The sequence below is a fragment of the Peromyscus leucopus genome, chromosome 5, assembly GCF_004664715.2.
Source record: "Peromyscus leucopus breed LL Stock chromosome 5, UCI_PerLeu_2.1, whole genome shotgun sequence".
NCBI lineage: Eukaryota > Metazoa > Chordata > Mammalia > Rodentia > Cricetidae > Peromyscus > Peromyscus leucopus.
Window position 1 is genome coordinate 32,681,318 of NC_051067.1, and position 20,540 is coordinate 32,701,857.

The window sequence follows — 20,540 nt, forward strand, 5'->3', positions numbered from 1 at the left end:
GTGAAGGCATTTATTGAACTTTTAATTGTTATTAAATAAACTTACACTTCTGTGTTTATTTCAGCAGACATTTAGTTTTTTAAATTTCAAAATAAAAGAGTAATAGGAAGAAAGGCCTGATCTTTCATGTGGGTACATCCTCAGCAGTTTGCCCAGCAGTTTTTACTAATGAGAAGAATGACATCTGGCTGTGTAATGCTTTGTAGTTAATAGAACATGTTCCCTTTTTCAGAGAACTCAAAGCTCCAATGAACTAGCTCATTTCCAGCCACCCTTTAAACACTTGGGTGCAGTACGCAGTAGACGCTGTCACATTGTTGCCTGGCAGCATTCTCCCGTAATGAACACACAGGAGCACCGGTGTCCCTTTGACAGTCCGTGGTGTCATTTGTCACCATGGTGCCATGCTCATGTGCAGCAGCCTTGCCTTTGCCAACCCAGCTTCTCCTGGTTGCCTGATTAATTTTATCTCATGCAGCTCTTTTCCTATTTAAGGATAGTTTACTGGGCTCTTTTTCTTGTAAGACAGTCAAGTCAGAGTATTTATTATGTTAAACCTGGGTGTTACCTCACTCAGCTCTGAGCTCTGTGGAGAAGGTCTTTGTTTTTTCCTCAGGATCTGGCATGGTATCTGGCATGGAATACTAATATTAAGCGCTCGCTGTGTTTTTAGTAATAGTGTACCTACCTCCCCCCCCCCAATCATGTGACCTTCCTACATGAAAAAGAAGAATCTGACAAATTGATCAGGAAGCTTCTTTTTTAACTTGATGTGTGCAAACACTGTCCTCGTGGGAGCTGTCAAGTCACACAAGCTCACTAACAGGAAGCCCACCATACAAGCAGCAGCCTAGAAGAGCCCGCTCAGAGGAGAGGCAAACTGTTCTCCTTGGGGAATTTCCACACTTCTAATTAATTGCTAAGTGATTGTCTAGGTTCATACTGTGTGGGTGGGGACACTTTGTTGGTCAAATATCATGACACATTCTAATTTCATATTCACAGCAGAGAAGGTCGATATTCTGAATGCTCAGAAACTGCTTCTCATTCCCTCACTTAAATAACATGGAAAGTTGTGGGGGTTTATCTGAGCAGAGCTGTTTTAAAAACAACACTCACAACTACATCATAATACCCTGGCACTTTCCTGCAGCTCTAAGAAACAAGTCAGTGTTCTGTCTTTACCCCTGTGCACACTGTCAACACGGATGGCCATCCTTTCCTAATCAGATCTATACTGTCCACTTAACACTTCATGGCATACTGCCGTCGGAATGCAAACTAAAACCCAGGGTTTTCTAACACACACACACACACACACACACACACACACACACACACACACACACACGGTGTGCCCAAGGTGTTCTTATCCACCTGAGCATTGCCGTGGTGTCTAGCACACCATGGGCACTGAGCACAGCAGTGCTTATCGTTTAGGACGAGCAAAGCTGGTTTGGGGAAGCCAATTGGTTGAGTCTCGGCAACACTGTATTCTGCTTTCTTTAACTGTGTTTTTAAATGGGCCCTGGTGCTTAATCTCAAAAATATTGTCCTTGCTTTCCTGTGTCCTATGAAAAGTAAGAGATGTCCTGCCCTGCCAGAGGACATCCTTATAACAGGCTCACATACATGTCTTTAGTTAGCAGCCTGCTGAAGGCTGAGGCTATTTAACTATGGAGCTTAAATCTTACACGTGGTACAGTTTTTCTTTAATTATTGATTTTCTAGACACCATTTCTATACAACATTCACTTAGCAGTTCATTTAGACACTTTGGCCCTAAAAAATCTAGTGGTCAAACCAGACATCATGGTCTCCCCTGGCCATACTAATATATGATATTCTGCCATTTTTTGAAAGCCAAAGCAAAATATGAGAAATGAATTCCACTAATGTATCACCTTCACACTTGGTGTGAAACTGGCACAAAAGTTTTATCAGAGACAGATCCCCTATCAGACCCCACCACAGCCCCATTGGAAGTCATGTCAAGCCGCCTGTTGCCACCATGTGTTACAAACAAGTTTTCAGCGGTTAATCAATTCCTATACTGCTGCAGCTGGAGGGCAGTCACCGTGGGTAGAGTGTGCACATGTACACCTGGAGTTTCAGAAGATACAGTGCAGTTAGTGCGTTGTATGCCCAGTGTGCCTGTTAGCCAGCTGCTGATGTCTTTATCTGAAGCGGTAGCCCTTGGAATGTATACCTTGCTTGCGACTCAGCAGAACACTTCTTCCTCCAAAGTGATCTCTCCTGGGGCTGCAGGCTGTATGTGCTCTGGCTACTCCTACACCACACAGTGCTCTTCACACAGGGTGGATGGGTGCTCTTGAAGAATGAGGGAGCAAACAGCATTTTTATAATGACTTGACTTTGTTAGCAAAGGACACACTGTAATCACTGCCTTTCAGAGTTGGCAGTCACTTGAGAGGCAAACTGAGTTGTCTGAGGTCATGTGGTTAGTGATTGGAAAGTCACAATTTGGGTCCTAGATGTATTTTTTGTCACCTCAAGGAACATAATAATTAGTCAATTGTCAATAATATTAAAATAGAATAAAATGTGACAAGGACAGAAAACACCATTGGCCACCAGAGTAGACTGCAGTGTCTGTGCTCCTCACGGTCATCTGTCCTATAGAAATAGCCTCCTCACCAAAAATCAAATTCTGATCCTGCCCCAGGCACCAAAGCCAAGGGACCTTTGGAATCCATCCTGCCTTCCACCTCAGGAGGACAGCCATTCATTCTAGACAGTGCATATCTGTACAGCTTTCCTGAGATCTTTCTTGGGTGACATCTCTTGGCTTCTGCCTTCCTTTTCTTTCCTTTTCCTTGAAGGAAGAGATGGCAGGTTCTGTCGTTGTCCCTAAGGCCACAGGTGAGGGCCAGCCTCCCATTCCCAAGCACCGTTTGCCCACAGCATCCACGGTGTAGACACCAGTGCTCCAGATGCTTGGTCCATTCTGGGAAAGGGCACAGAGCTGCCCGGAACTGTGTGTGTTCTCCTGCCTGTCACTCACCTCTAGACTCCTTACAATGCTGAACACAGACAACTGTCACAGGCTTTTAGTTAGGAAATAATGACAGGGAAAGGTATATATGTGTTGATGCTTGCCGTGGTCTACATGTTGCTTGAGTCTGTGGGCATGGTGTCTCTGGATATGGAAGCCCAACTGTACTTTTCCTTTGCCCAGTCATCAAAAAGCACGTTTGCCAGCTGCTTGCCTCCACATGATGGGTCAGGCAGACTGACTGTTTCCAAACATAGATGCTACCTGGGCTAGCCTGTCGCCGTGACTTTTTTCTACCTCTACCTCAGTACTAGAGTTTAAACAGCTAAGAGTTTCACAAAATGAAGAGAGCAGCCAAACTCATTTACAGATTCCTTGAAACTGGTTTTCTTGGCGACCTAAAACCTTTTCATATAACTGCCTTGTATGAATTTGCTACATGTGCTTATAGAAAAAAAAACAACAGCAGTAAATTGTGGTCAAACTTTTGGTTATTTTGTGGTCTTCTTTCTGGGATTATCAACATATTCTCCTTTAAGGGCTCAGTGCTGGATATGTACCTAGTAGTTCACCACATAAGAATCCCAGGAAATTTGTGTTAACAAATGAGTGAATATTTGTAGTCACTTCCTTTGAATGAATTATATAGTTAACTTGATAATGAAAGATACTTTTTTGATGTAGTGAGTTGTTCTTTGGAAAGAGAAAGCCTATGGTTCATTTATTTTTTCAGTATTTTTTTTCTTTTATTGAAAATAGATTCTTTTCTCATGCAATAAATCCTGATTATAGTTTTCCCTTCTTCTCCTCCTCCCAATTCCTCCCTTCCTCCTCCCCACCCCCCATCCATTCCCTTTCTGTCTCTCATTAGAAAAGAACAGGCTTCTAAGAGATGATAATAAAACATGACAAAATAAAATATAATAAGATGAAGCAAAAACTTTCATATCAAAGTCGAACATGGCAACCCAACAGGAGGAAAAGAGTTCCAAGAGCAGGCAAAAGAGTCAGAATATTTTTAACCTTTTTTTTCTTTTTCCTTTTCCTTTTTTTTTTTTTTTTCAACAGACTTCTCACTGTGTCCTGCCTTGGCTGCCTAGATTCTAGGGTTTTCAGGAATGCCCCATCCTAAGCAGCTTGGTTTTGTAATTGTTATTCCTGTAGCATATGCATTGCTTTGGGAGGTTAATATTTTGCTTTAGCAAGATCCAGCTGAGGCTGGTTACCCTGTGCAGAGGTGGTCAACATCAGCTTGTCACTAGTGCCCTCACTGGCCTGACACATCGCTTAAGCAGAAGAGCTGTTTCCATCCAGCCTAAACTATCTGTCCCTTCTCTGTCCCATCATGTCCCTTAGCCCCAAAGCAGTTATTTGGTGTTTTGTGAAGAGAAGCAGTTTTTTTCCCTAGTCATAGAGATAAAAAACTCCAAAAATTATAGAATTTATTTTTTCAGTATTTTTTTCTTTTATTGAAAATAGATTCTTTTCTCATGCATTTTTCCCCAAGGTTAAGACTTCTTTTGCTATTCATGCAAAACCTGTAGTCGGGCTAATAGGAGCCTGATTTCTCTGCTGGTGTTCTTACTGTTCTCTGTCACAGCTGCATCTTTAGAATTATCTTGACTAATCCATGGCTGTCTCTGATATGGAGTATTTTGTTGGTGATACTTAATGGTCTTGCCAGATGTTTTTCCTATCAGAGTCAGAGGGAGAGTGAATTCACAGTATACAGTTGCTGGGCATGTGACTGCCTTGCTTGAGTTGAAGTTTAATTTTTGGCGTAGTGGTCAGCACTCTAGCCCCACTCTCACTTTGCATTAAAGAGTTCTTAAAAATGTAAAACTGCCCTGAGATTTCCAGTCATCATTGCTGACATCTGCCTTACAGTGGCACCAACAGAGCTGGTATCCCAGGACAGAGGCTGCGGGGTTTTAACTCCTAGTTCCTTAGAGCACCACCAGTCTCCCTCTGAGGTATAGAGATATGAACACACAATCCCACAGATTGCCCTATATAGAGAGAGATGAACACACAATCCCACAGATTGCCCTATATAGAGAGATATGAACACACAATCCCACAGATTGCCCTAGACCCCAGACAGTGGCCAGAGTGTGAGTGGTGTACGTTCTGCTGCTCTGACACCTGGAGTGATGCTCAACGTGCTGTCCAGAGAAGGCCTAGCTCTGCAGGCCCAGCTACTTTGACTGGAAGCAATTGCTTTGTTCTGCAAGCTAGGTATTTCACTTTCATAGGTCTCTTGTGTTCTTCTCTCTGCTTCCCTTGGATTTAACCTGTAATCCCAGCCCTCAGGAAGGGGAATCAGAGGGATCAGTTCAAGGTCATTCTTGACTGCATAGTGAGTTCAGGACCAGGTTAGACTGCACAAGATCCTGTCTCAAAACAACCAGAAAATGTTGATTACAGCTCATGGTCTGTGCATAGCCAAGCTATGCATGAGAGAATGCTGTCCTTCAGCCTTTGTGGTTAATTCTAGAAGACAGTCTAGAATATTCCACTCCAGAAGAAAGCTGTCATTTTGGAGTTACAGGAAAAAAGCACCGTGCTTTTGCATTTTTCTTACACCATGGCAATTTCTTAAGGAGCATGGTGAACAGTAAAATATGTGTGTGGTCACCGTTAATATTCACTGCAGTCTGACAGAAGAGGTGCAGAATCTACACTCACTCGACACGTGGGAAGGCCTTCTCACCAAAGTCACAGCTAGAACGGAGCTGCTTCAGAAAGCTCTGACCACATACTCTGCACCCATAATCTGGGTGCTACTGTTAACTTGAAGCTATGCTCGTTAATTCAGGACTACATTCCGATATCTTTATTTTGTCTAGTCTTTAACCTGCCTTATAGAATCAGGTCTAATTAATTTTGTGACAGGCTTTTCCTGTGTGTAGTGGGGTGTTTGGCACATGGGGGGAAGGGGCACACCTATGTATCTTGTTCTCGCACTCTTTGCCTTACTCGCTTGAGTCGGAGTCTGTCACTGAACCTGGAGCTAGGCTGGCATCAAGGAAGCCCCAGTGATGGTCACATCTCCACCCCAACCCCCACAGAACTGAGGTTAAAGGCACAGCCTTGCCCAGCCTAGGGTTTTTTACATGGGTGTTTGGGTTTCAAGCATGAGTCTCCCTGCCTGCATGGCCAGCACCCTTACTCACTGAGTGATCTCCAAGACCTTAAGGTTTTCTTCTTTGAAGTCACTCATGGGCTGGAGAGCTGGCTCAGCAGTTTAGGGTACGCTGCTCTTGCAGAGGGCCTGTTTTGGTTCCTAGCACCCATGCTATGTGGTTCACAACTCCAGTTCCAGTGGATCTGATGCCCCCTGGCCCTCTAGTCTCAGCGGGCACCGCACATTCATGGTGCACGTAAACACACATACACACAGGAAAAATAAAGTGATTCCTCAGAATCAAAACTTCATTGTGTATAATGCTGCAGTGGATGTCTAACAAGAATCATACAGACTTCAACACCCCCTCTTGTCCTCTGCACGTTGTCTGAAATGCATGTGAACTAGAAGGATACTTTTAAGTTTTGATTCTGAGACCAACTGATAGTAACTTCAGAGCCACCAGTGATAAGAATGAAAAAGAGTGAAAGAAAATGTCTCATTTAAGCTGTTTTGGTTTTAACCTCTCTGGAAATGTCCTTTCACCGTTTTTGATCTCCAAAGGAAATGGACAGTGATGGTGTTATTTTCAGTTTCACCTCAGATTGCTCTGGTAGTTGCATGCTGATGCTGCAGGGCAGAGCGCTGGCTGCGGATCTCCCTGAGTACTTTTCCCTCCCCCATCTTGATTTCAGGTGTCAGAAACTATTTAAAAGAAGCATTGGTGAATATGATTGCTGTGCATGCAGAGGTAAGCTGTCATTAACTGTTCCTACAAAAGCAGGTAAATGAGGGGGAAGAAAGAAAGAGAAGTGAATTCAATTATTATTCACGAGAGAGGTCTCTTTTCCCCCTCAGAATGTATCTTGGGCATGTAAGTAAAATAAAGCTCAACTTTCTTGTGTGTATGTCTGTGTGATTGTATCTCTCTGTGTGTGTCTGTGTATATATGTCTATTTACATGTGCATCTGTGTTCATGATGTGTGAGTGTGCCTGTGTGCATGCACGTTTATATGTATGTGCATCTGTGTCGGTGTGCATGTGTGTTTGTGTGCATGTGTTTGTGTCTGTGTATGCATATGTCTTTGTGTGTGCATATGTGTGTGTGTAACTTAGTCTTTTTCTGAAATTGTCCATGTCTTCTGTAATCCTTAACACTGAAGTTAGTCAATCAGTTGTATTGCTTCGGGGTGTGTAGATGTTGCTGCCCATGGTCCACACAAGCTGTCCCCCACAGTTATCATCTGAAGCTTCATACTAGCATCCTCACCGGACATCCTAGGCGTGAGAGTCGTTCTTCTGAGGTTCATGGAAAACAAGCTACCACCATGGGTGCCACAGCCGCTGTTGCTGCTGTGTGTTCATGCAGTGATCTCAGTCCAGTGCGGGCTCTAAGGGCGGCTCGCAGAGCGGTGGGAAGCTGGAAAACAAAGCAAGGCCAAGCCAGTTAGCACTGTGGCTCAGGTGCCCCTTAGCTTAGCTGTAGGCGTCCAGGCAGGTGCTTAGGTGGCTTTCTCCCTCTAGAAGATTTGGAGGCCTTCATGGTATCTGGAAAAATATGGATAAGGACAGCAAAAGCCAGAGAGCGGAGCAAGCAGAGGAAACAGGGGTGATACTGCCTCCTCACTTTTCACTTCTTAGGAAAGGTGCTTGTGAGTATCTCTCTAGAAAGGAAGATCATATGTGATTTAACTATGGCAGGAGTTGGTCTCATAGATCTCTGTAATTTTATTAAACATACTAGATAATTCTTGTGTTAGTTTCTTTTAAGATTAAAGCATTAAAAGAAATGGCTGGTGGGTAGGAATCCTGTTTGCATAAAGCAGAAGAACTAAGGACATAAGGACTGTAAGGATCACTCTGTTCCTATCTTGATGGTTGGCTATTAGCCATTATCAGTAGCTGTGAGGTTATTTAAGTATCAGCCTTTCAAGTTCCCTTTCAGTTTAGTCCAGTAACTAAAATAGAATTTCACCAGTACTGTCATTTGTAATAAAATTTTAAATTGCCAAAATTGTTTGTGTTGACACAAATGTTTAATTTACACTAGCGCCTCAAACTGGGAACAGGCAAAACTAAAAAGAGAACATGCTTTAATTGGTGAATTAGCAGGGTAAAATACTAAACCTGCAGATATAACTTCGTCAAATGTTAAAATTTGAAATAGGGTCACCAGGATGGCTCAGCAGATAAAAGTACTTATTGCCAAGCCTGATGAATTAAGTTTGATCCCCAAAACCCATATAATGGAAGAGAGAACCAATTACCATAGGTTGTCCCCTGACCTCCACATACATGCCAAGGTGTGTGTGTGTGTGTGTGTGTGTGTGTGTGTGTGTGTTGTTAAATAAAATTTAACAATGTTGTATGTCAAATAAAAAGAAATAATGTATTTATAGCACACAAAAAACTGGAATGTTTATCAATACAGTTAATGAAACTTATATTTATTTATAAGACACAGAGTCTCACTGTGTTGCCCAAGCTGGACTCAAACTTCTGGGTTGAAACTCTTCCTGCTCACCTGTTTGAGTAGCCAGGATAGCGGGTGCACAACACTACACCAATAACCAGCTCACTTAATCTTTTAAATTGTGCAAATACTTACCCAGAGGTTTTATCCCTTTTATGAATTTTGTTTCTTATAAGACAAAATTTTCAAAAAAAATTTTTAGTCAACATCTGCAGTACCTTTTTTTAAAAGTTGTTTTTGTCATTAATCAGTAAATGTAACCAAAGTATACATCTGGGGACTGGAGAGATGACTCAGTAGTTAAGAACACTTGCTGGGACCAGGTTTGGTCCCAGCACCACATGATGGCTCATAACCACTGGTAACTCCAGTTCCAGGAGATCCGAAGCCCTCTTCTGAGCTCCATAGGCACCAGGCACACATGTGGTACACATACATATGTGTAGGCCAAACACTCACATACTACACAATAAAATAAATCTTAAAAACAAAAGTTTATGTATCTTCCATTCATAACTTTGCTTTTTCAAAATTACAGCTTAGAAAACTTAAGAGATGTGTTGTTGTTTTGTTTGTTACTGTGTTTTGACGGACAGGAGTCAGGAAAAGTATATGTAATGCACTGTTTCTCTTATTCTAAACCTCCCACCAGGTGTTCACTATTTCCAAAGACCTGGTGCCACGGGTCCTGGCCAGGGTGGTGGAAGCAGTCTCCGAAGAGCTGAGCCGGCTGATGCAGTGCGTCTCATCCTTCAGCAGAAATGGAGCACTGCAGGTACCCAGATCCTCCGATTCCATAGAGATACATGTTTTTAAAAAGGCAACTGTGTGTTAGCTGCCTGCCTTATAACACAGCTGGCGTTTCCAGTGCCCCTGCTAATTTCAGAGGTACACACACGCTGTGCAGCATGCATATATATCCACTGTGCATGCACACACATACATACTGACACACACACTGTGTGTGTGATCTGTGCAGTTCCCAGACATTCTGTTTCAGGCATTAAACCAGAAGAAAACCTTCAAGAGTTTTATAAAACTATTTGAACACAGATCCACAGAGTCCTTCCATGTCTTTCCAAAGCATTCAATGCTGTATACTTCAGAGGTGTAAATAGTTGTCTCCTCCTCCTCCTCCTCCTCCTCCTCCTCCTCCTCCTCAGTGAGGTAACTGTTGTGACAACACAGTGCGCCTGTAGAGGAGACAGTGGCCTCCTGCTTGTGAGCTTTCTGTGTATTGAGACAGTGGGTGTGCATTTGAAGAGGCAGTGGTGGCATGGGGGTGGAGCTTAGTGGTGTAAGGTGTGCTTGCTTGTATGGGACCCTGGAGGTTACTCCTCAGTAAAATACACATGCATGTGCACACACACGCACTAAAAAAAGATATAGGGGCAGTTCTTCAGCTGATAGCTGAGGAAGCTCTCTCATACATGCCCACTGCAGTTACCACTTGCAAACTTAGCGTCTCTATTTAAATAAACATCACAGTTGATGACCCCAAAGGACACACTGGCACTGAGGGAGCAGACTTAGAAGAAATGGAACTTCAGCCCATTTCCCATTGTTTCTGGATGTTTAGCCTGAAAGTTGTTCCACTTCAATACAGCGCTTCCCATCTTTGTGGTTTAGATTTGGGAGCAGCCCCAAACACAGGCAAGTGTTCCAGAGAGCAGCATCACAGCTCTGTGAGCACTGCCCACATTCCTGGCTGGTCCTGTAAACACATGTGCTTAGTCCGATTCCACTCTGACCAAGCTGCCTCAGACTAGGAAACTTAAGTCAACATGGATCTACCGCTGGGCATGGTGGTCCACACCTGGAATCCCAGCTCCTCAAGAGGCCAAGACAGGAAGGTGTCAAATCAGGGTTTGTGTGGTCTGTACAGTGAGTTCAAGGCCAGCCTGGCAATTTACCAAGACTGTCTCAAGATTAAAAGGTTGGTGTGTGGCTCAGCGAGAGTGATGAATGGTGCACAGCCCCTCATTGAAGCGCCACAGTGTCTTCCAAAGCAGTGACTCTGCTGTCTATTAACGAGGCCTTTTGTTACTTCCTTGCCCTATCAACACTTGTTAACGAACCACCCTGTGGACCTTGGCTATTGTCCCAGCTGTGGTGTCTGGTGCTGTGGACTGTGGTCTCACTTTCCCCGTGGCATCTGTTACTGGGTGGCTGTGCTTCATTTCGATGACAGCCAGCTGATTTCCCCTTGGTTCCTTGTACTTTTGCATTTTCCCAGAAGACCTGCCGAAGTCACAAAAATTTACGCTGTTTCTTCTAAGAGCTTATAGTCCATTTTTGTCTTTATGTTTAGGTCTGCCTGTGGTCTGTTTGGAGTTATGTTAAGAGAGGTTTGGGCTTCATTCTTTCATGTGTGGATCCAGTTGTGCTGTTTCTGTTCGTTGAATGGATGTTTATGACCCTAGTGGAAATCAGTTGGCTTTATTCTGCATTACTGAGCTCTGTGCCTGTCCATGTGTGGAGGCACACTGACGGGACTTAGCATAACCTGCTGCGTGAATGTTGGAAATCAGAAAATGTGAGGCTTCCAAATCTGTTGTTGTTTTCCAACATCATTTTAGCTTTTCTGGGGCCTTTACATTTCCTTATCAATTTTAGGATTAACTTGTCAATTTGCATTTTTTTCTTAAAAGCTCATTCGTGAATTTAACAGTGATTGCATTGACTTTTTAGAGCTTGGTTTTACTGGAGAAGAGACTACCTTAAAGAATGTAGGTGCCAGGAAGCAAGCCCAGCCACTCCGGCTAATGTTACACACACACACACACACACACACACACACACACACACACACACACACACACGCAAACTAAAAAGCAAGTACTAGTCAGGTAGTAATTATCATGCGATATGTCCATCTCCTCCCCACACAGTCATATCTGACAGCAGGATTAAAGGACACACTGGGATATTAGTGCTGTTCTCCGAGAGTCTTTTCACAGCAAATTGTCACCGTGTTGTTGTTCTGAGCAGCCTGGGCTGCAGTAAGCAGGCTTCAGGCCGTCTCCTCAGCTCTTGCCATCATTTGGTAACTGACACTTGTCACTCTTGCCTTTCTCCCATCTTTAGGCGAGACTTGAAATCTGTGCTCTGAGAGACACTGTAGCCATTTACCTGACCCCGGAAAGCAGGTGAGATGCCAAGTGTTGCTGCCTAGTTCTTTTTACATCAAAATGGCTTTACTTGTGTACAGACAACTTACCAAAGTGAGATGCTCTTACGTTTGTGTTGCGATAAATCTGATACGTCATCAGAGATTTTTACTAAAAGGACAAGCCTGCAATAAGACAGTGACACTCAAGGCCACTTCTTTAGAGCACTTTATAAATGTAATTTTTTAAATTCATTACTTATAATCTTAGTCTCTTAAATAATATGGCCAAGTATGACATACTCCTTTAAAAAGAAAGACAAAAAAAAAATTAAATCTTCATCAGACTTGAAGGACAGTTTGAGTGTTGTAAATATCAGCGTAAGAGGAAACCTGTGGTTTCTTGCAAAGTTTTGTAGTGGAAATTTGATGGTAACTTTTAGCTGTTTTGAATGAAAGTCAGGATTTCCTACTATTGAGACATCAGTAGGTGAAATGAGCAGACCTACTGCCCGCATGCTCAGAACTGTTGGCCACAGCCACAGCATTACCGGGGAAGTCAGTCTGTGCTGTGAGCACGAGGGCAGTGCGGGACCGTTCATGCATCCCCAGCCTTTGACAGCATGGCTGTCACCAGGACAGCTGAGAACATTCAGTATTTTCTTAACAGGCAGAATTATCTTCTTCCTGCTTGCCATGGTGTACCACAAACCATTTCTGGATGATCCTATGTTCATTGTTTAAACACACCTTTTCCCAACCACTCCTTTTTCTGCCTAAAATGGTAACGTGGGTGCCTGTTTATCTCCTTGAACGTAACACTTTGGAACCTAGGTTCAAGATAATACAGATTGAGTATCCTGTATTCAAAATACTCAGGGACCAAAATATATTAAGTTTTAGATTGTGTGGGCGTGTTGGAATATTTGAGTTACATAAAGAGTTATCTTGGAGATGGAACTCGGGTCTAAACAAGGAATTTATTTATGTTTCATTACATCCATACACATGACTTAAGATAACTTAATACAGTTTCTTTTGTTTGTTTGTTTGTTTTTGTTTTGTTTTGTTTTGTTTTTCAAGACAGGGTTTCTCTGTAGCTTTGGAGCCTGTCCTGGACTAGCTCTGTAGTTCTAGCCTAGAACTCACAAAGATCCACCTGCCTCTGCTTCCCGAGTGCTGGGATTACAGGTGTGCACCACCACCGCCTGGCTTAATACAGTTTCTTAATCATTTAATGATTGAGGGCCTGGAGAGATGGCTCAGTGGAAAAGTACTGGCAGATGAAAACCTCAGTTTGAGTCCCAGTACTTACATGGTGGCTCAAACCGTCTGCCACTCAGTCCTAGAGGATCCAGTGCCCTCTCCTGCCCTCCACACCCATCAGCCATGTATGTGGTACACAGACGTACATGCAGGCAAAATACCCATGCACATAAAAGAAAATGAAAAAGAAAAGTAATTTAGTGTTTAATAATGAACCTCCTATTCGATTGGTGCTTAAAACATTTTAAATCTTGGAGCACATTGGATTTCAGATTAGAGACGCCCAACTTGGGGACTCTGAGACAGACCTGTGAGGTTCATAGCATGTGTCCGGGCATCTCCTGAGCTGTTAGTGTCCTACAGATATTAGATGCCCGCCATTTTCATCCCCATCATCTTGTCCTGACAACAAAGAACAATGAAGCAACATGTTCCTCTCAGTTAATCCAGCCTCATGGGAAACAGGATGTGATAGAGGAAATAGGAAGGGACTTCTCTCTCCCTCAGGAAAGAGGAGAGCCCACTGAACATGGAAAGGCAGCCTACTATGCCAGCCGACACTGTCCCCACCCACCCACACTGCTCCTCAGCTAGGGAGAATGGAGGATTCCTAGAGGCACTTTTATCATTCTGTGGGGACTTTCAGTCGGTTTACATGCCTTTAGGTCAAGATAACATTGTTTAGACGTTCGTGTCCTGGTCGATTGAAGAATATAGTTTTAATATAAGATTGAAGACTTCCCTGATCAGTAATGATTACATGTATTTCTTCAACTCCACTAGAAAAGTAGGCCATGAAAAGTTCAGAACTGTTCTCAGGAGCAGTAGTTATTATTAAATAAGTTCTCCAATGTGATCCTCACTCCTCTCCTTCTGATTCTCTTGAAAAAAACTAAAATACTAAATAGATAGTTTTTCAGTTCATTCATTTTACCTTTCTCATGTAAAGATACATTGTTAAAATTACATGGAAATATCTTCCTTTCCTGTCCATGTTAATTCTGATAAGAACTAGAAACTGTCCCATGTCCACTTTGAGAAGACATGGCTATAAGGACACTCTGTCCTTGTCAGTTGTGACTGTCTGAGGACTGTTGTACACCCATCTCTTACTGCCCTCCTGCTTCACAGTTGCTCTAGCTATAGTTTTTTTTTAAGTCCTCCCTCCCCCAACCCCCACCCCGTCTCTGCACAGTCACAGCAGCCTCACTGCTCCCCTGAGCAGCATTTTTGTATGGGTCAGACTCCACTTCCTGGCTGCGTCTCTTTGGCCTGCCCCTGAAGCCCTGCCTGTCTGCCCACCATAGCCTTTCTTTTCCTTTTTCTTTTTCTCTTGTTTTTCACTTTTACTTTTTCTTATACATCTCCACTCAGTTTACTGGCCTTCATTGGTTTTCTTTATATTTCCAATGTGCTTAAGGGTATTTACAATGATCTTCTAATGAATTCTGCTCAGCACTGTGGACTTCTGAGCTGATGTGCTTTTGTGTTTCAGGTCTAGTTTTAAACAGGCCCTGGAAGCCCTGCCTCAGCTTGCAAGTGGCGCGGACAAAAAGTAAGTTCTGTGTGTTCTCCTCAGCCCTCTAGCTGAGCCACACAAGCTCTGCTGGCCAAGGACCCACAAGGAGTCTGAGAGGGCCCGGGTGTAAGGGAGTGTAGGTTACCCTGTAATGTGGCCTGCTGGGTTCCCCGTGCCTCACTGATCTTCCAAATGACAGGATCAAGTCTGTCTTTTAGGTTTGACTTTTGCTGCAAGTGGCAGGTTCAGAGAACATGAGAAAGCCATGGACTTAGTCAGCTGCAGCACTGGCTTCCACGTTAAGAAGAGCGATGAGGACCATCCTCTAATCTTGACTCCTGTAAAACCGAGTGTTAGTCAAGCTGCACACATGATACAGAACAGCTTACATACATCCGGCCTCAGCTCGGCGGAGACTGACCCTGTAGCTCTTCACCTTGTCGCCCTTCCTAAAATCCACTTGCCTTTGCCTGGGGAAAATGCACAGTGCTGGGCTCTGTGCACAGCCCAGAGAAATGCTGTGCAGAGAAAGTGCTTGGACCAGCTGTGGTCGTGAAGAGTGCCTGGGCTTGGGGAGAGGGGGGCAAAGCAGCTTTCCTTAATGTGTGACCCCAGTGCAGCCCCTTGTGTGTGTCTCCACACAGACAGGCAGGCAGCAGAATGGTGCCTCACAACACAGAACACCCTGCTTCCAATCCCTACTTGGTTTTTGTTTGGGAATTCGTTTCAGGCCCTTTTCATTTCTTTAAAATAAAAGATAAAAATAGTTACCACTGTTCTTAATACATGAAACGTGTTTCAAAAGGATGCATCTGAGCATCAAGAACAACCAAGATTGACACTTTGAGCTGATCTGCTGTGTGTTTCAGGTCTTGTGTGCCTGTAGTGTTAGTGCTCAGGAGCAAGCAGATTGGGAGGTCTAGGCCAGGATGGTTCAACGGTTCAAACAGCTGCCGTGGAAGTCTGCTAACCTAAGCTCTGTCCACAGAGCCCATATAAAAAGGGGAGAATCAGCTTCTCCACGAGTTGTCCTCCAGCCTGCATGTATGTTCCTGTGCCCACCCCTGTCTCATGCCATACACACATTCTCTTTCACTCAAAATAATAATAAATATATATGTTAATTTAAATTTCTAATTCTAGAACTGAGAGTCTGTCTCAAAATTCCAAAAGAAAACAAAACAAAGACCCAGAAACCTAGTGTGTCTTAGATCAGGACTGATAGACTGTGGGGATGATGTTCCAGTATTGATCATTATTCATCGTGACAGGCTCCACTGATCTTCATGGTATCAAGCACAGTTCTAGGTTCCATCTGTACTAGATGAGCTCTGAGAGTCCTTCTGGCTTTAGACATATCTAAAGTATTTCAGACTAGGGAAATGGACATGGCATGGCATTTCCATTTCCCTTGTCTGGAATACTTTAGATATGTTCATAGGGACATGGCATTCTCTAGTGGAGGTAGAACTGACTTAGGCCCTGCCATGCCCAAGTCACCACATCTGCTCACCACTGTGCAGACAACAATAACTGAGTTGTGTAGAGACTAAAGGAAAGGGCTGGCACCAGAGGGATGTCATAAAAGGAGTAGGGCTGCAGCCTACAGATAGGCTCAGTTTGGTAAAGGCGCTTGGTACTGGATGGTCCGCAGCAACATCATAAAGGTAGGAGAGAATTAACTTCACAGAGTTGATCTCTGACCTCCGCATGTGTGATGTGGCATGCAGGCCAATCCCCCCCTCATGCACACAATAATAACAATAAATAAAATGAAGTGGAAAATGTAATGAGTAGAGTGAGAGAAAGACCTGTCTCCTGGAACTGTCCCTACTGTGTGTGCTTGCTAACAGTCATAGAACTGGACAACACAAAAGAGTGAGTTTTCGTTTCTCTTGATTGTTAGAGTAATTATAAAAGAGTAGACCTAAGCATTACCCTGTTTGAGGAAGGACTCTAGAGAAGGATGTAGAGAGAAAATCTAAAGAAAAATAGAGACTTGTATTACTGTGTTCTCTAAGCAGCCTCTTTCTTTTTGGTTGAGATATTTCCATTACTGATTAAGATCCCATAGACTGGCTTTTTTGGCTTTCTTCTAAACACAGCATGGCAGTCAGACCTGGCCCACCAGCTCCCTGCATATTTGCAGAGTTGCTAAGCTAGTGTGATGGCTATTCTTGGTTGTCAGCTTGACGGCCAGGGAAAGGGGAATCTCTGTTGAGGAATTGCCTCCATCACATTGGCCTGGAGCATGTCTCCGGGGCATTTTCTTGATTGCTAATTGATGTCCACTGTGTGTTGTACCATCCCTAGGCAGGTGGGCCTGGCCTCTGTAAGAAAGGTGGCTTGCTATGGTCCTGACAGCAAGCCAATAAACAACATTCCTCTGTGATTTCTGCTCTAAACTCCTGCCTTGAGTTTCTGCCTTGGGCTCTCCAAATGATGGATGGATGTAACCTGTAATCCAAATAAATCTCTCCAAGTAGCTTTTGTTCACACTGTTCTATCACAGCAGCAGAAAAGCAAACTAGGGAAACCACTTTATCTTAGAGTTACTATTGCTGTGATGGAACACCATGTCTGTGAGCAACTTGGGGGGAAAGGGTTTATTTGTCTTATTATTTTATGTCACTATTCATCATTGAAATCAGGGCAGGAACTCCTGTGGAGTAGGAACCTGGAGGCAGGAGCTGATGCAGAGGCCATGACGGAGTGCTGTTCTCTGGCTCGCTCAACATGCTTACTTAGCTTTCTTTCCTATAGAACCCAGGACCACCAGCCAGGGACTGTACCACCACAGTGGGCTGGGTCCTCCTCCATCAGTCAGTAATTAAGAAAACACCTTACAGGCTTACGACAGCATTTTCTCATTGAGGCTTCCTCCTCTGATGACTGGTTTGTGTCAAGTTGGCCTGCAGCTAGGTAGCACAGACCTTTGCTGTCAGAATGCTAAATCATCTCCTCCCTTCAGGTTACTAGAGGAGCTTCTCAACAAGTTCAAGAGCAGTATGCACTTGCAGCTCACCTGTTTCCAAGCTGCGTCTCCAACCATGATGAAAACATAGTGGCCTGTGGAGGAAGAGCATCCAGAGACAGCAAGTGGGAGACCGTCCGTCCTCTTCCTGTGCCAGAGGGATAGATAGCCCGTGCCCAAACCCTCACGGTGTTTAACTTCTCTCTTTTCCCCGAGAAAAAGATGTTGGTGGGTATTTCACTTCAGCCTGTTTAAATACCCCTATTTTAAATGTACATAGAGACAAGTTTTGTTGTTACTAGCTTTGGTCCTGTACGGCTGCATAGCATACTCTTCAAAATGTGTTTTCTTTGCTAAGTGTTGCATGGTGTGAGCTTCAGGGTCTTCTCCAGAATGTTCTGGAATGGCCCGTGGTGTGTGTGAATATGCTTCTCAGCACCCCTTCACCGCCAGTGTTGGCAATCTCCAACCCAGGTGAGGCATTTGAGAAGAGATTTATGGGCATGGCTTTGGAGCTGTGTCCTAAACCTAAAAATCATCATTTCATACAAATGCTTCTAAACCTAATTTTTTAAAGAAAAATATATAGTCTACATATAATATTGTTAAATTTTGGATAATTTAATGTCCATAAATGAACTCTGAATTTTATAGTCTGACTTTAATTTTTCTCAGTGCTAAACTGTGAAGTTTCTGCTTCTCACTCGCCCTTAAGTTGATCTGTCAGTGTGCAGTGGTGTAGTCAGGGCGCACAGGGACCTGCATGTGGAGGCCTTGTCACACCCACAAGCCCCGTGGAAGCCCTGTGGTCTCCTGGGCATGGCAGCACTCCTTCCCTCCAACAGGTCACTCCTTCTGCCCTTCCCAACTTGGAAGTGTCCCCTCCACAGTTGGGAAGGTGCTGCTCTGTCACAGCCGTGTTTTGTAAAGATTGGAGGTGCCCCGGGTCACCACGCATTAGCAGTGACTCCCTGCTGCCTGGCCTGCACAGTGGATTCAGGTCACGGTGACCTGCAAGGAGCTCTGTCAGCTCACTCCATCCTGTCTTCGGCTTCAGTTGTAGTTCGCTTTTCAAAATGATCTACGGATAGTGTAGACTCCTCTCTTTCAGTGGACAGAATCCTAGTTCAAGTAATTCCAGAATACAAGTGTGTACACAATATGGATTATTTGAGGTTAGTAAATGTATGTATGTTTGTTTGTTTGTCACAGTAACTGGAAATACAGATTTAATCTTTGACAAATGTGCTGATAAAGCTGATAAGTATGTGTAACATTGTCTTCTTCTCTCGGTACACTAGTATTATATCTAACATAACCAAACTAAATTTCAAAACGGAAATACGGAATGACTTGTTATTTTAAATACTTAATAAAGACAGTACACAAAGCCAATAATCTTCCTTCTCTAAAAGATGTTATTTAGTTGAAATTTTACCTCTAAGTGTCTTTACTTCAACATTTTTATTAACTCTGTAATTGTTTATATTTCTAATTTTAATATTCACAATAAATAGTTGAGTTCTCTGTTTTATTCTGTGTTTGTGTCTTCATTTATCAAATGTCTTATCAATTTCGTTAGGAATGCACCATGGACACTAAGTTACTCCATCCCAGACACTGGTTAGGATGGCCTCATAGGCAGCCCTAGCAAGAAGTAAGTGCTTCTGAGACTTTAAGGCTGGGAGGTGGCTGGAGACCCATGCTTGTACTTAGAACATTCTGGTTTCCTGGCCAGGCATGAATTTCACCACAACCCACTTCTTCCTTCCAGATCAACACAGTTTTTGTCATCCTTCCACTGGGGCCACAGTTCAGGCACGAGGGCTGATAAAACTCCAGCAACTTCGAGCATGTAAACATGTATGGCACAGAGACTGGAGAGCAGTGGCATAAAAACCCCATACCCAAATGAGGGAGTTGAAGACAACTTCCAACAAGTCATGGGGGACTTCTTGGAAGAAGGGGATTTCAGAAGCGTGAGTTGTAATGAGTGGTGAGTTTGGGGTGAAGAGGAGACAGCAACAGCACGACAGGAGTGAGAGGGAAGTGGAGAGGCAGACCAGTCCTTGTGACGTGTGACCCGCTCTTCCTTAGGGAACATCTGATTTTAGTAAGTCCATGCCTGTGCGGCTCCACACGGCTTCATGAAAGTTACACCCTGGTCTCACCTCTAGGACTAAAGGACTACTAGAAACAATTTGGTTTTTCTAAGACTTTCTAGATCAATGTACCCTGAAAGTGGCATGTTCTAGAAATGATTTGGGCATTGCAGGACAAGCACCACTGGCAAGCACAGCCCACTGACTCACCTCATGTTTCTGTCGGCCCAGCACGCAGTTCCCCACAGAGCATGCATGGACTACGGTGCATTATGGTTCTGCTTTGAGTACAAAGTAATGGTGTGTATTTCGGTTTTGAATGTGAGCTGTAGAAAATCCTACTAGTGGTTGTAGTTTTTCATGTTTCAACTACTTTAAAATAAAGATTAGTAGAATATGATTTTTTTTGTTTTATATGCATTGGAGTTTTGTTGTGGGTGTCAGGTCCCCTGGAATTGGAGTTACAGACGGTTGTGAGCTGCCATGTTGGTGTTGGTAATTGAACCTGGGTTCTCTGGAAAGCAGTCAGTGCTCTTAACTGATGAGCCGTCTCTCCAGCCCCCAATATCAGTTTTTTTAAAGTCTGTCCTTTTGATTCTCTCAAGTTTCCTCAGTGTCTGTTATAATGCCTCCATTTTCATCTAATTTTGTTCATTTGTCCAGAGGTGTATCGGTCTTGTTAATCTTTTCAAAGAACCAACTCTTTATTTCATTAACTTTTTGTGTTGATATTTTCTTTTTTTATTTCATTAATTTGAGCCCTGATTTTTTTGATACCTCTTCCTAATACTGTTTTGTGTGTGGTATTTGTTCTTGTTTTTTCCAGGGCCTTCAAGTTTATCATTAAACTATTCATTTGAGATCTCTAGTTTTTTAATGTAGGCATTTAGTACTGTAAGCCTGCTTCTCAGGCCTACCTTCATTGTGTCTCATAGATTTTGGATGTATTTTCA

General features: G+C 43.4%; 1 protein-coding gene across 3 annotated transcripts in view; it reads left to right on the forward strand.

Moving 5' to 3' along the window:
• The window catches only part of Exoc2 (exocyst complex component 2), a 177,499-nt gene extending 158,480 nt beyond the window's left edge, over positions 1 to 19,019 (forward strand). For all 3 annotated transcript variants that reach the window (XM_028881075.1, XM_037205846.1, XM_028881095.2), the window contains 5 exons: positions 6,839 to 6,894; positions 9,270 to 9,392; positions 11,705 to 11,766; positions 14,488 to 14,547; positions 17,483 to 19,019. In XM_028881075.1, coding sequence (XP_028736908.1) covers positions 6,839 to 6,894; positions 9,270 to 9,392; positions 11,705 to 11,766; positions 14,488 to 14,547; positions 17,483 to 17,576 — 395 coding nt within the window. In that variant the 3' untranslated portion in view covers positions 17,577 to 19,019. The remainder of the gene's footprint in view (positions 1 to 6,838; positions 6,895 to 9,269; positions 9,393 to 11,704; positions 11,767 to 14,487; positions 14,548 to 17,482) is intronic.
• Positions 19,020 to 20,540: the final 1,521 nt, after the last annotated feature.